Source organism: Phocoena phocoena, chromosome 7 (assembly GCF_963924675.1).
Source record: "Phocoena phocoena chromosome 7, mPhoPho1.1, whole genome shotgun sequence".
NCBI classification, from domain to species: Eukaryota; Metazoa; Chordata; class Mammalia; order Artiodactyla; family Phocoenidae; genus Phocoena; species Phocoena phocoena.
In genome coordinates, this window is record NC_089225.1 from 61,029,297 (window position 1) to 61,042,914 (window position 13,618).

The 13,618-nt window shown below is 38.0% G+C and overlaps 1 protein-coding gene across 1 annotated transcript in view; it reads right to left on the reverse strand.

Annotated features, from left to right (window-relative positions):
* The window catches only part of CCDC141 (coiled-coil domain containing 141), a 209,784-nt gene that overhangs the window by 149,909 nt on the left and 46,257 nt on the right, over positions 1-13,618 (reverse strand). The window contains exons 3-4 of the mRNA XM_065880955.1: positions 9,067-9,258; positions 5,613-5,721 (exon numbers count right to left, since the gene is read on the reverse strand). Coding sequence (XP_065737027.1) covers positions 5,613-5,721; positions 9,067-9,258 — 301 coding nt within the window. The remainder of the gene's footprint in view (positions 1-5,612; positions 5,722-9,066; positions 9,259-13,618) is intronic.

Here is a 13,618-nt window from a genome sequence, read left to right on the forward strand (position 1 = left end):
TAAGAAAGGTGTGATTAGGTGCACTGGGCAATTTGATTGAGGATTAATAATACAAAAAAACAAACAACAAAAACAACCATATTCTTGGAAGCAGGACAGGGAATGGGATAAGTCAAGCAGAAGAAGAAAAGTCAGGGAGAGCATTCAAATTAAAGTAAATCTCTTAAAAGGAGAAGTGGAAACAAACATGAACAAGATGAGAGGGACAGAGGCAGAAAAAACCTGTCTAGAAAAAATTCTTACGTGGAAGGGAAAGAAATAACTTGAAAATGAGGTGAAAACAAGTTATAGAAGTCCTTGGCTATCAAACTGAAGGGTTTTGATTTGTAGAGTCTTAATGTAGTCATCAGTATAATTGATTCTCCATATGTAGGTATACATATTTCCTTTACATTCAAGAATTTGTTATGATATTGTGAACAGTTACATACATACACACACACACACACGTGTGCGTGCGCACACACACACACACACACACACAGGAAGTATGGGCAGGTGGCGGGGTTTCCACGTAGTACTTCTTTTCTTCCTTTCATTAACTAGCTCTTTCACAACAGACTTTTCAAATGAAAGAGGGAAGCACAGCTTTCCATGCTCAGGGTATTGCAGCCTGACAATGGGTCAGGCCAACCTGTTCTAGTCCCCACAAAATACATATAATTAGCCAAAATTTCCATTTGCAATCTTTTTCTGGTTTTTTGTTTCAACTTTTGCCAAAATGGTATAACCACCACCATGGTACCACCAGGCATGCAGCCTCCTGAGCCCAAGTTAACGTGTACAAATGCACCCAGCCTATGGTCAGTCTGTTACCTGTTACTACAGTGGTGCTTAAAGTGGATCAATTGTTCTCTAAGTTTCCTCTGTCAGCTTCTTACATCTTACTATTTTTTTTCCACTGTTTATGCTTTCCTAGCTATTTATTCCATCAGTTGATCATACAAAGTGATGTATTTTTCCTCAGGGGTAAACTACCTAGATATATCATGAACTTCAAGAAATACAAAATCTCTACAGTGCATTTATTTTAATGATCGTATTGTTCTCTATATACAAGCCCCGCTTATGATATAATACCTTGTGATGTAAGGCTAGTAAATAATTTTTTGTTGTTTAACTGTTTTAATTGTAATTATATCTAAAAACATATTGAAGTATACTTTATATTAATAACTTTACAGTTTGTCACCAATATTAAGTATAAATAACTAACTTAAGATGGATAAATGAGAGATGTACACAAGTCAAAGTGAATTTATAGCTTGCTAACCTTTCCAAATGAGTATTTTCTAAAAAGCATCAAGGTCACATTCTGACACTGGGAACATGGGTGACATTTCTTCCAAATACATTTTTAAATATTCCAAATATTACTCAATGAGATGGTGTTTCTTAAACTCATTAATGGGTATTTTAAAATATACACAAACATAGAGAAAATAGTATAATAGACTCCAAAGTACCTATATCTCAGCTGCATTTAAAATATACATAGAACATCTAAGAAAAAGGAAGTAATAATATGATTATTCCTGTGAGGAAGCTTCTTAGGTGCTATGTTCATTTTTAGAAGGCCATTGGGGGCTTCCCCGGTGGCGCAGTGGTTGAGAGTCCGCCTGCCGATGCAGGGGACACGGGTTCGTGCCCCGGTCCAGGAAGATCCCACATGCCGCGGAGCGGCTGGGCCCGTGGGCCATGGCCGCTGAGCCTGCACATCCAGAGACTGTGCTCCGCAACGGGAGAGGCCACAACAGTGAGAGGCCCGTGTACCACAAAAAAAAAAAAAAAAAAAAAAAGAAGGCCATTGGAAAACTGGAAGGTGCAATTGTGATACTTCAGGGTTTATAACCAATTTTCTCCTCCTTAATGTCCCTGTAGTACCTTGTTTATTGCTATTTTGCATCTGCTACTGAGTCTTAAATTGGGATTATATACAAATAACACTCAATAAACATACTTTGAGTTGGATGTTATTCTAAACCTTGGAGATTAAGAGATGTAATAATCCCAGTCCTCCAGAGTCTCATAATCTGGTGATGAAGAAGAGGGAAATAAATTATTACTACACAGTGTGCCGGGTGGTGTAACAGAGGGACCCATAGAAAGAACAGAGAGAATTCACCAATAAATGTATACATGCCCCATCAAACTGTAGGCTTCCTGAGGACAAGGGCCATGTACTCTTTCAACACACATGACTCTGGTTTTCTCACCTGGCACAGGTTCAGAAAATATTGTTTAATTATGTGTTGTTGAATTGAAAGCAACCAGTCTGATAAGTAGTCTGGAAACTATGTTTGCTGGGAAACACTTTAACTAACTAGGCATGTTCCACCCAAAGGAGAGAAGACTAGAGAGGACACGTTAGGCTTCAACTATTTCAAGGATTGTCGCATAGTGGAGGGAATGAACGTATTCTGTAACTTTCCAGAGGGTAAAACCTTCAACCCATTCATCCTGGTTCTGATCTCTGAAATGCTACAGAATAAGTCTCTGACATGCAACATAGCCTTAGCATTGCTGAAGAAGAAAAAAGTATAGATTTTGACATAAATTGAAATACCATGAATATTAGGGATAAGTTTGATTATAGTTTTTCCAGTCATGTTATTAACCTTCATTATCCTAACATTCACATTTTGTGCTACTCACTGATCAACATCTCACTTATCATAATTGCTAGCTGTAGTTACAGCTATAATTTATTTCCTTAAATTTAAAGATAATAGATATTGCTGTGATCTGAATGTCTGTCCCCCTAAAATTCATATGTTGAAATCCTAATGCTCAATGTGATGACATTAGGAGGTGGGGCCTTTGGGAGGTGACTAGGTCATGAGGATGAAGTCCTCCTGAATGGGATTAGTGTTCTTATAAAAGAGAGACCTCACAGAGCTCCCTAATCCCTTCTGCCATGTGAGGACACAATGAGAAGTCTGCAACCCAGAAGAGGGCCCTCACCGGACCATACTGCACCCCGATCTCAGACATCCAGCCTCCAGAATGGGGAGGAATAAAATTCTGTTGTTGATAAGTCACCTAATCTGTGGTATTTTGTTAGAGCATCCTAAATGAACCAAGACAGAAATGACATCCTTAACTGAAAATCAGAGTTTTGTTCTTGAATATGTATTTCAAATCAGGTAATCTTAATCATATTCCATTGAATTAGTTGATTAATAAATTTCACCAGCTCCCATATTATGAAAACAAAGCCCTTGAAGCTACCCTTGGGCATATGAATTGGGAGCCAAATATCCTGACTAGAGTCTCCTGCAATCCCTGTGCTTCACGTATCACACAGAGGGACACAAAAACGTCATGATAAACATGCCACCAGGATGGAAGAATATTTTGTCATCACAAAAATAAACTATGCTTCCTGTCTTTGGCTAGCACTGTTATCCATCTTTCTAGATTAAGAGGAGGCCCCGTGGACACCCCTGAAAGGCAGGGCATTGGTCCCACCATCAGCTGGATGCCAGGGCCCTGTAGCCTAAGCCCTCCAAACAAAGCAGCATGTGCCCCATGAAAACCGGCTCACTGAGTCACAGATCCTAGTAATTGAAGGAGCCAACATTAACAACAGCATTTAAGTGTTCCCCGCTTCTAGCTGCATCCCCAAATATTTATGGAAAAGTCTCTACTTCCACAACCTCCCCCTCCAGTCCCTCCGGAAAATGCTTTCACATTTGACTGCCTCAGTACTGAACCTCTTCACCAGAAGCATCAGTCACTGTCAGGTTTCTGAAGGTGAAATTGCTTTGTGATGATCTTGCTGGTGGCATGAAGATTGAATTGAGGCCACAGAACCCACCTCAGTGGCCTGGACTCAAGTCACTTTCCAGTCTCCTAAGAGGAATTTCACGTGCTTCTGTTTACCACTTTGGGCACAGCTAGATTGCTGCCACTGTATAAAAATGCGCAGGCCATTGCTCTAATGCTGATACTTTTTTTTTTTTTTTTTTTTTGCGGTACGCGGGCCTCTCACTGCTGTGGCCTCTCCCGTTGCGGAGCACAGGCTCCAGACGCGCAGGCTCAGCAGCCATGGCTCACGGGCCCAGCCGCTCCGCGGCATGTGGGATCTTCCTGGACCGGGGCACGAACCCGCGTCCCCTGCATCAGCAGGCGGACTCTCAACCACCGCGCCACCGGGGAAGCCCCTAATGCTGATACTTTTGATGCTGTTTATAATCCCTGTTAGTGACAGGTCCTACAGAACAGTAATCTGTTAAAATTATAGGTATATACATAGTCAGATCTCAAAAAATTTACACAGGAAAGATTGAGTCCTTTAATCTTTGAGTTTTAGAAAAATAATGATCTACTATCTAGGGTCCTTTGGAGGGTGATATAAACACAATCTGTCTGTGGCTTTAAAAACACCTTTTGTCCCTGTCTAGCACGACCAGGTTTGTGAAGCTAGAAGGTGAGTTAGAACTAAGACAAATGAATTCAGGAAGCCATCCACTTGTACTCAGTAATAATTGGAAGAACCCATTAGGAAGAAAAGAAGTGATTGTTCCTATCTATTTATCTAATCTGCTTTCACGGAAAGAGATTAGAGTAAACAGGTGTTCTTCTACAAATGCCTTTCTTACTACAGCCCTGGTCCAGCCCAAATTCTGGTGGAAAAGGCCTAGCATACAAATTGTTGGTTAACAACTAGACAATATTTACAGTTGTTTTGGGGGGAGTTGAAAATAATTTTATATAGTGTTTTATTAGATTTTTATCTGGAAAAAGTTCACTAATCCTTTTTTTTTTTAAAGTCCAATAGTGAAGGAAAATTTCCTTATTCAGAGCTGTTACTGAAAGGGTGACCTTCATTTCCTGACCCTTAGAAGAAACAGTCACTGAATTCAACCATTTATTCAATCAAGAAATATTTCATGAGGGGCTTCCGTGGTGGCGCAGCGGTTAAAAATCTGCCTGCCAATGCAAGGGACATGGGTTTGAACCCTGGTCTGGGAAGATCCCACATGCCGCGGAGCAACTAAGCCCATGCACTACAACTACTGAGCCTGCGCTCCAGAGCCCACGAGCCACAACTACTGATCCCACATGCCACAACTACTGAAGGCCACACGCCTAGAGCCCGTGCTCTGCAACAAGAGAAGCCATCGCAATGAGAAGCCCGCGCAATGCAACGAAGAGCAGCCCCTGCTGGCCGCAACTAGAGAAAGTCCGCGTGCAGCAATAAAGACCCAACACAGCCAAAAAAATAAACAAATAAAATTAATTAATTAATTAAAACTGTATAAAAAAAAGAAATATTTCACGAGGATCCACCAAGTGCCGAGACCTCGCTAGATGCTGAGGATATGTAAGGATGAGCGAGGTGGAAATGGCTCCTCCTCAGGAACTAAGGTCTAGCAGACTGCATAACTGAACCTCCCAGAGGCTCTTCCTCTGCCCCCTTAGAATCATTTACAACCAGTTCTTTCCTGCAGAATATGACCAGAAATAAGGCTTTATTTAACCTTACTTGGAACAAGTTGAGGTATACATAATCAGATAAATTAAAAATACACTGTTATGCATGAGCATTCCCATATTAACAGCTTTAAAACCTTTAAAAGCTTATGTGAGGAAGAAATAGTTCTTGCCTTTGGTGTGATGTTCATGAAGCTGAAGGAGTGATTTCAAGGACTCGGCACTCTCAAACTCCTGAGTGTTCTGGAGGAAATCTTCTGTTTGGTCTATTTTAATGGCAAACTACAAGAGAAATGCAGGGGAAGGACATATGAAAAACTAAAAAACACTGTGCCACTTTTAGTTATTTGTAAACATTTTTCACGAATTAATGGCCTAGCTGATTGTGTATGTGTTTGTGTGATGAGCTGTGTGTCTGTGTGAGCATGTGCTGGCTCATGTGTTTGTATGAGGTTTTGTGTTTGCATGTAGTCAGTTTACAGAGTACTGGGATAAGAACTTTCTTCTCTTTCCTTTGCATTCTTTTCATACCTGGAAATATGTTATCTATGCTGAAGTAAACCAATTTGTTTACTATTCTAATGTGTATTGAAATTTTAAACTAAAATTATTGTGTCCCATAATACAAATACAGCCACTGTCAACATTCTAAAGCAGTTTCTCAAAGAACAACCAGAAAGTTTGTTAAAAGAAACCAACAAAAGTTTGGTTAACCAGTAACCTACATAATTATTAGTAAATTTAACTTAAGAATCCACTTGAGGCTGAAATATAGTTCATTTTTTTCTCTATAATTAGACCTAGAACTAAAAAAGGTAAGTTTCAGAATAATACATAGTCTAATCCCATCTCTACACTTGATTTTAGCCCGAGTGAGGAGAAGTAATGTGTAATCCTATTTCTTATACAAAGCAAAAACACATATATTTGTACAGAAAGTGGTCCAAAAAGATACATAGCAAAGGGTTACCTTTATGAGAATGAATAGGATTAGGGATAGGTGAGGGGTGGTAAACTTTTAGCTTTTAAATCTATAACTTATAATTTTGTTTGCATTTTTATCAATGATTTTATGTACTTTTATAGAAATAAAAATGAAATTAGATGTAGCAAGAATGAAAAATAGAAAATTTCTCCTCTGTTTCAAGAAAAAAAAGAAAGAGCAATTTGACACCCTAAGTGGTAAGGAACATGACCAGTCTCTCTTTTTGCGTTTCTCCATAGAGGAAGTATGAAAGGGAGATGCTTGAAGTGATGTCAAAATTCTCAGGGGAATAACCTTAGATACAAATTTTAGAAAAGGGCAAAATATACTTGGTTATGCTAGTACAGTATATCCATAGTAGTGGACAAATAACTGGTTTGTTTTAGCACTATGGTTCAAAGGAAATTATTATTATTTATAAGAGCATTTAAATCAACACATTCACCTTTGGATCAGGTGTAGAATAAACTCATAAAGGTGAAGTATCAGTGAGAAAGACACAGAAGCCTATCACAGTGCTTGTCACCTTTTTTCAAGTTTTATCCAAACTCTCATCTTTGGATTTAGTGATATTTAATATTTTTATGTGACTATTTGATTAACAAGATTTACTACATTTTGATTATTACAATAGCCATATAAAACTCAGTTATAAATGGCATGAAAAGATGAGAGAGCAACTGATGAGTACGTCCCCTTTTGAAATGCAGAGAGAGCTTCTACCATCCTGTTAGAAGCAGCAGATGGACACCAGCCACTGTCACTTGGGGACACTGTTTCTAAATTGAAGCACAGTGTTTGAGAAGCCTGTGAGCCTGAAGCCATCTTGTACTATCAACCACGCAATAAGAAGTCATTTTGTATTTCTAAAGAACTCCTGTGTGCACATAGTTCAGTAAGTGGATCCTATCTACATATCGTTTACATCTCTAATTCATTCTATTTCTAATACTTGAATTTAAAGACATTCTTTGAAGAGAAACTTAAAAGAAAAAGAATAAAACAAAACCCTGGTGGGTAGTTTGGTTCTCCCTGTAGATCACTACAAGAAGTTTTGGAGTCACTGTGTAACTTATATCTATATTTCAAATGGTTTGACACTTTTTCAAAAACTAACCAATAAATAAACAATGCTTTACTCAGAAAAAGCTTCCTTCAAGTTCTATTAACTTTTATCTTGGGGATATTTTCTTTTCCCTACTTTTCTTCTTTCTGCAGTTAGTACAGGATAGAAGTGGCAACAAGGGGACACTTTTCAAAGACACTATTCTTAATTTCACCCTCATTTCTTTTTTTTGAATCACTAATGAAAATTGCTTTGGCATACACAAGGGGCAGGGAAAATCACGTAGGAGTTTTCCATCAGCTAAGTGTGAAGTAGTCCACAAAACTGGAAGGAGGATAATATATGAAACTTCATCTTTTCATGAGGAATCAGAGTGCTGGGCTGAATTACAGGTTGACTTATACTTCCTTTTATTTCATGTAATATCTGGAAGTCATTTCTCATCATATAGAAAATCAGCTAGTATTAATGCTCCTACCCAGTGAGAAACAAATATTGGACTTAATGTTTAAAAAAAGATAACTTCCTATGCTCAAATGACCTGAATTTCAAGGGCACTAATACTAATACCCCACTTACTAAGATGAAATGAATCAGATGTATCTATAATTTGACCCCTGTAGGTGTATTTTGCTTGGTTTATTTCTTTTCAGGAAAGAAAACTGTGTGTGGAACTTTTCCCCGAGATGATCTGTGAGTTGGACTTCAGTGTTCAAATTGTGAAAAACAAACCTTGAAAGTTACAATAAGATTTTTGCTCCTCCTTTTAACTTTTAAACGAGTTCATGATGTATGAAATTATCTACCTCAATTTTAATGTTCTATTACTAATCTTCTTTCCTTCATTATTTTGGATTTAAGTCCTGAATTTTCAGTTTGGAAATGTCATATTTTTCAATCTAGTGCTTTATCATAATGAACCAGTGCTTTCACATCAAAATGAATGTAGTGAAATTTCCAATAGGTATCTTACACTAAATATAACACCTCTTTTGATAAAGTTCTTTGAGTCTCACATTTTGAAATTGGGTTCCTCAAAAAAACTTAGGCCCAGGACTTTTTCCTTCCCTTATATTTTAACAAGCTCAAACTATGGAAACTCAACTATATGCCTTAGGAAAGTACTCTATCATATACTATGCTTACAAGTCAAACATTCTATGGAATATTCTGCAATTTCCTTTTCATAAGCAGTAGAAGAAATTGTATCCTCCAACTTTCAGTTAACAAGAACACGCTAGACCAGCATTTCCTAGTAATTCTATCATCAGGGGTAATTATTTGATTTAGTAATTGTATTATTATTATCTAAAGAGGGAAATATATCAAAATGACTTATGGGTAAAAGATCCCATTTTTACTTAATATTTATCAATTTTAATTAACTGTACTTAGTTTTTGTTTGAAGGCCTACATTTAAAATATTAACTATTTTATTTTTTGAAAATTAAAAATTAAATGTATATATCTTGGTTATTCTACCATTTTTTGAACTGACTACAATGTCTCTTTGCAGAAAGAAAACATTTTCAGGAGTGCTCTGATGTGGAGAAGGGGAAGTTTTTTAAACACAAACCTCCAAGGCATTTTCAAAAAATTCAGAGGTCAACCCGAGAAGCTCCCTCCTTCTCTCAAGCATGGAGACCAGCGCTGCCCATGCTTCACCCAGAGTGTTGGCCATGGCATCATAGACCTGGCTCTGATCCTTGTTCTCTTGAGCCGTCTTGTCTGCTTCCTGCAGGAGTTCCCATACTCGGTCTTCCAAAGCCTAAGTCCAGGCAAGAAAAGGCAGAGTGTCACTCAATATAAGAACTTGGGATCATATTTTAAACATTTGGATTTTTGAAATTATATGCACTCTAGGAAGGTCTAGAAGAGAATTTATAAACACAAACTGCTGTGCAGGCAGGTAGATCAAGCAGGCAGGAGGGAGCAATGGAGATTGTGGTGAACTGCAGAGCATGGCCAGGTTAAAGACGCCCACATTTAAACAATGTTCAAACACTGTAGAGATTTATCAAAAATATACAACTACAGGGACTTCCCTGGCGGTCCAGTGGTTAAGACTCCATGCTTCCACCACAGGGGGCATGGGTTCAATCCCTGGTTGGGGAACTAAGATCCTGCATGCCACAGCACAGCACCCCCCCAAAAATACAATTACATACCCAGGGGTACAGAATACTGTGTTGACCTCACATTTCAAAAAAGGAGAACTAATTGGAATACATCTACAAAGGAGTAATCATGAAAAAACTATTGTGAGAAATGAACCCAGTAAAATTTATTATTTATTCTAAATAGTTGTTATTGTTAATATACTTGAGAAGCTTAGTGTAAATGTTATGAGTAAGTTCTTGAAAGTGAATAGTCATAATGTAAAAATTAGAATATCTGTAACCAACACTACAAATTGTTTCAACAAAATATGGAAGATGAAGGGCAACATGTGCTTCCATAATTGTCTCATTTGGGGATAGAAGAAGGATCCCACAGATCCCGTTTTGATATTGGCACCAAAATCAAGGCACAATTTAAAAATATAATAGACTAGCAGTAACATGAATAAATTCTAAAATGTCAACAGAAAAGGAAACTAAACATGTGCTAATGCAAAATACAACAAAGAAAACAGAAGACATAAGAACACATTTATTTGGGCACACAAAAACCCAAAATATAATGATAGGAATATGATTAAATATGTTAACACCCAAAAAAATGGATGTTAACTTTTCAATTAAAAGATGAACATGGGCTTCCCTGGTGGTGCAGTGGTTGGGAGTCTGCCTGCCGATGCAGGGGACACGGCTTTGTGCCCCAGTCCGGGAAGATCCCACATGCCGCGGACCGGCTGGGCCCGTGAGCCATGGCCGCTGAGCCTGCGCGTCCGGAGCCTGTGCTCCGCAACGGGAGAAGCCACAACAGTGAGAGGCCCGCATACCGCAAAAAAAAAGAAAAAAAAATGAACATTATCAGATTAAGGGGAAAAAGTTCAACTAATTTATGTTTGCTGGAGTCATAAAACTAAACTGAAAAGACCTAACATTTGAAAAGAAATAACATTTGAAAAGACATAACATTTGAAAATAAACTGAAAAGTCATAACATTTGAAAATAAGAGGATGAAATATATCAGGCAAAGACAAAAAAGTAAAGGAGGATTACCAATGTTAATCTCAGACAAATTACAAATCAAAACAAAAATCACTGTGATTAAAAAATGGTACTCTATATTGATAAATTATACAATTTGTAGGGAAAATAAGGTACTTATGATGTTTACATTTAAGATATTTAAATATTTCAAGTAGGTATACCCAGTCAGATCAAAATGCAATAAAAGTAGAAATAAACAACAAAAGGCCAGATGATAAAACAAATCTCTTAGAAATTTTAAGAAAACAATTTAAAGAATAATTCCTAGATCAAATGAAGGAAAAAAACTACAATTACAGACTATTTAGAAAAGAATAACAATGAGGCTACTATGTTTAAAACCTAAGATATACAGATGACTTTAGGCTTAAATGAAATTCATAGCATTAGACAACTTTGTTCATAAAGAAAGAAAAAATATATTAATTAAACATTCAAGTCTAAATTATAGAAAAAGATTCATAAAATAAAACAAAAATTAAAGGGGATTAATTAATTAAATACAAAATCAGAAATTAACAAATTAGAGAAAAATATAAGGAGTTTTTTAAAATGTTGATTCATTGAAAAGCCACCAAATGAAATATAAAAACATCTGACAGGTGGGATCAAGATGGCACAGTAGGAAGATCCTGAGCTCATGTCCTCCCACAGACAAACCAAAACTACAACTAGATATAGAACAACTCTTTCTGAGAAAGACCTGAAGAACAGCTCTTCCAAAATTAAGGGCAATTTTTAAAAACCACATCAATATGGGTAGGAGGGGCAGAGATGTGATGTAGTCAGGACACCACACCCACCCTGGTGCAGTGACCCACAAGTGGGAAGGCGTATCACAAACTTGAAGGTTCTCTCTAAGGAGTGAGGGGTTCGAGCCCCACACTGGGCACCTCAGGCTTTGGTACCAGCACTGGGAGGACAAGGCCCCTTAACTAGCTTTGAAAACCAGCAGGGCTTATGCAGAGCTAGAGGGCTGTAAGAAACAGAGTCTTAGAGGGCTTGCATACAGACTCACTCATTCTGAGTCCCAGTGCAGAGGCAGCAGTTTGAAAAGTGCCTGGTGTTCTAGCCAGCCTGCCAAGGTTGCCCCAGCATGCCCCTGGCCCATGCCTGCTCCAGCTCCAGCTGGCCTGCCAACACTGCCTGGCACATGCAGTCTACATAGAAGATGCTCCTACTCAAGACCACACCGTAAAGACTGGGAGAAGTAACTATTTTGTCTAATCCATAGAAAAAACACAGAAAACCAAACAAAATGAGGAGACAGAGGAATTTATTCCAAACAAAAGAACAAGATAAAACCTCAGGGGAAAAAAAGCCCTAATAAAATGGAGATAAGTAATTTACCTGATAAAGAGTCAAAGCAACAGTCATAAAGTTGCACATCAAACTCAGGAGGGGAGGGCTTCCCTGGTGGTGCAGTGGTTGGGAGTCTGCCTGCCGATGCAGGGGACACGGGTTTGTGCCCCAGTCCGGGAAGATCCCACATGCCGTGGAGCGGCTGGGCCCGTGAGCCATGGCCGTTGAGCCTGCGCATCTGGAGCCTGTGCTCCACAACGGGAGAGGCCACAACAGTGAGAGGCCCGCGTACCGCAAAAAAAAAAAAAAACAAAAAACAAAACAAAAAAAAAAAAAAAACAAAAAAACTCAGGAGGGGAGGGGAATGCAGGAACACAGTAAGAACTTCAACAGATTTAGGAAATATAGAAAAGAACCAATCAGAGCTGGAGAATACAATAACTGAAATAATACACTAGACAGGATTAAACCACAAATAAGATGATACAGAAGAACATACACACAGCCTGGAAGACAAAATAGTGGAAATCACCCAATCAGAACAGCAAAAAGAAAAAAGAATTAAAAAAAAATTAGGATAGTTTAAGAAACCTCTGGGACAACATCAAGAGTATTAACATTCAGACTTCCCTGGTGGCACAGTGGTTAAGAATCCACCTGCCAATGTAGGGGAAATGAGTTCGATCCCTGGTCTGGGAAGATCCCACATGCTGTGGAGCAACTAAGCCCATGCGCCACAACTACTGAGCCTGTGCTCTAGAGCCCGCAAGCCACAACTACTGAGCCATCATGCCACAACTACTGAAGCCCACATACCTAGAGCTCGTGCTCCACAACAAAAGAAGCCACTGCAATGAGAAGCACGCACACCACAAGGAAGAGTAGTCCCCACTCACCACAACTAGAGAAAGCCTGTGCACAGCAATGAAGACCCAATGCAGCCAAAAGTAAATAAATAAATTTATATTTAAAAAAGAGTAATAACATTCGCATTATAGGGGTCCCAGAAGGAGAAAAGAGAGAGGGACAGAAAACTTATTTGAAGAAATAATGGCTGAAAACTTTCCCCAAACTAGGTAAGGAAACAGAGCTTTCCTCCAAGATCAGGAACAAAACAATGATGCCCATCCTCATTACTTTTATTCAATATAAAATTGGAAGTCTTAGCCATAGCAATCAGAGAAGAAAAAGAAGTAAAATGTATCCAAATTTGAAGAAAAGTAGTAAAATTCTCACTATTTGCAGATGACATGATACAATATATATAGAAAATGCTAAAAACTCCACCAAAAAAACTATTAGAACTAATAAATGAATTTAGCAAAGGTGCAGAATACAACATTGATATGTAGAAATCTGTTGCATTTGTATACACTAATAATGAACTATCAGAAAGTGAAATTAAGAAAACAATTCTATTTATAGTTGCATCAAAAAGAATAAAATAAACTATGAATAAATTTAACCAAAAAAGTGAAAAACGTATACTCTGAAAATTGTAAGACACTGATGAAAAAACTTGAAATAAATAAATGGAAAGATATACCATGCTCATAAATCAGAAGAATATTGTTAAAATGTCCATAATACCCAAAGCAATCTACAGATTCAATGAAATCCTTATCAAGATACCCATGGCATTTTTCACAAGACTACAAGAAATAATC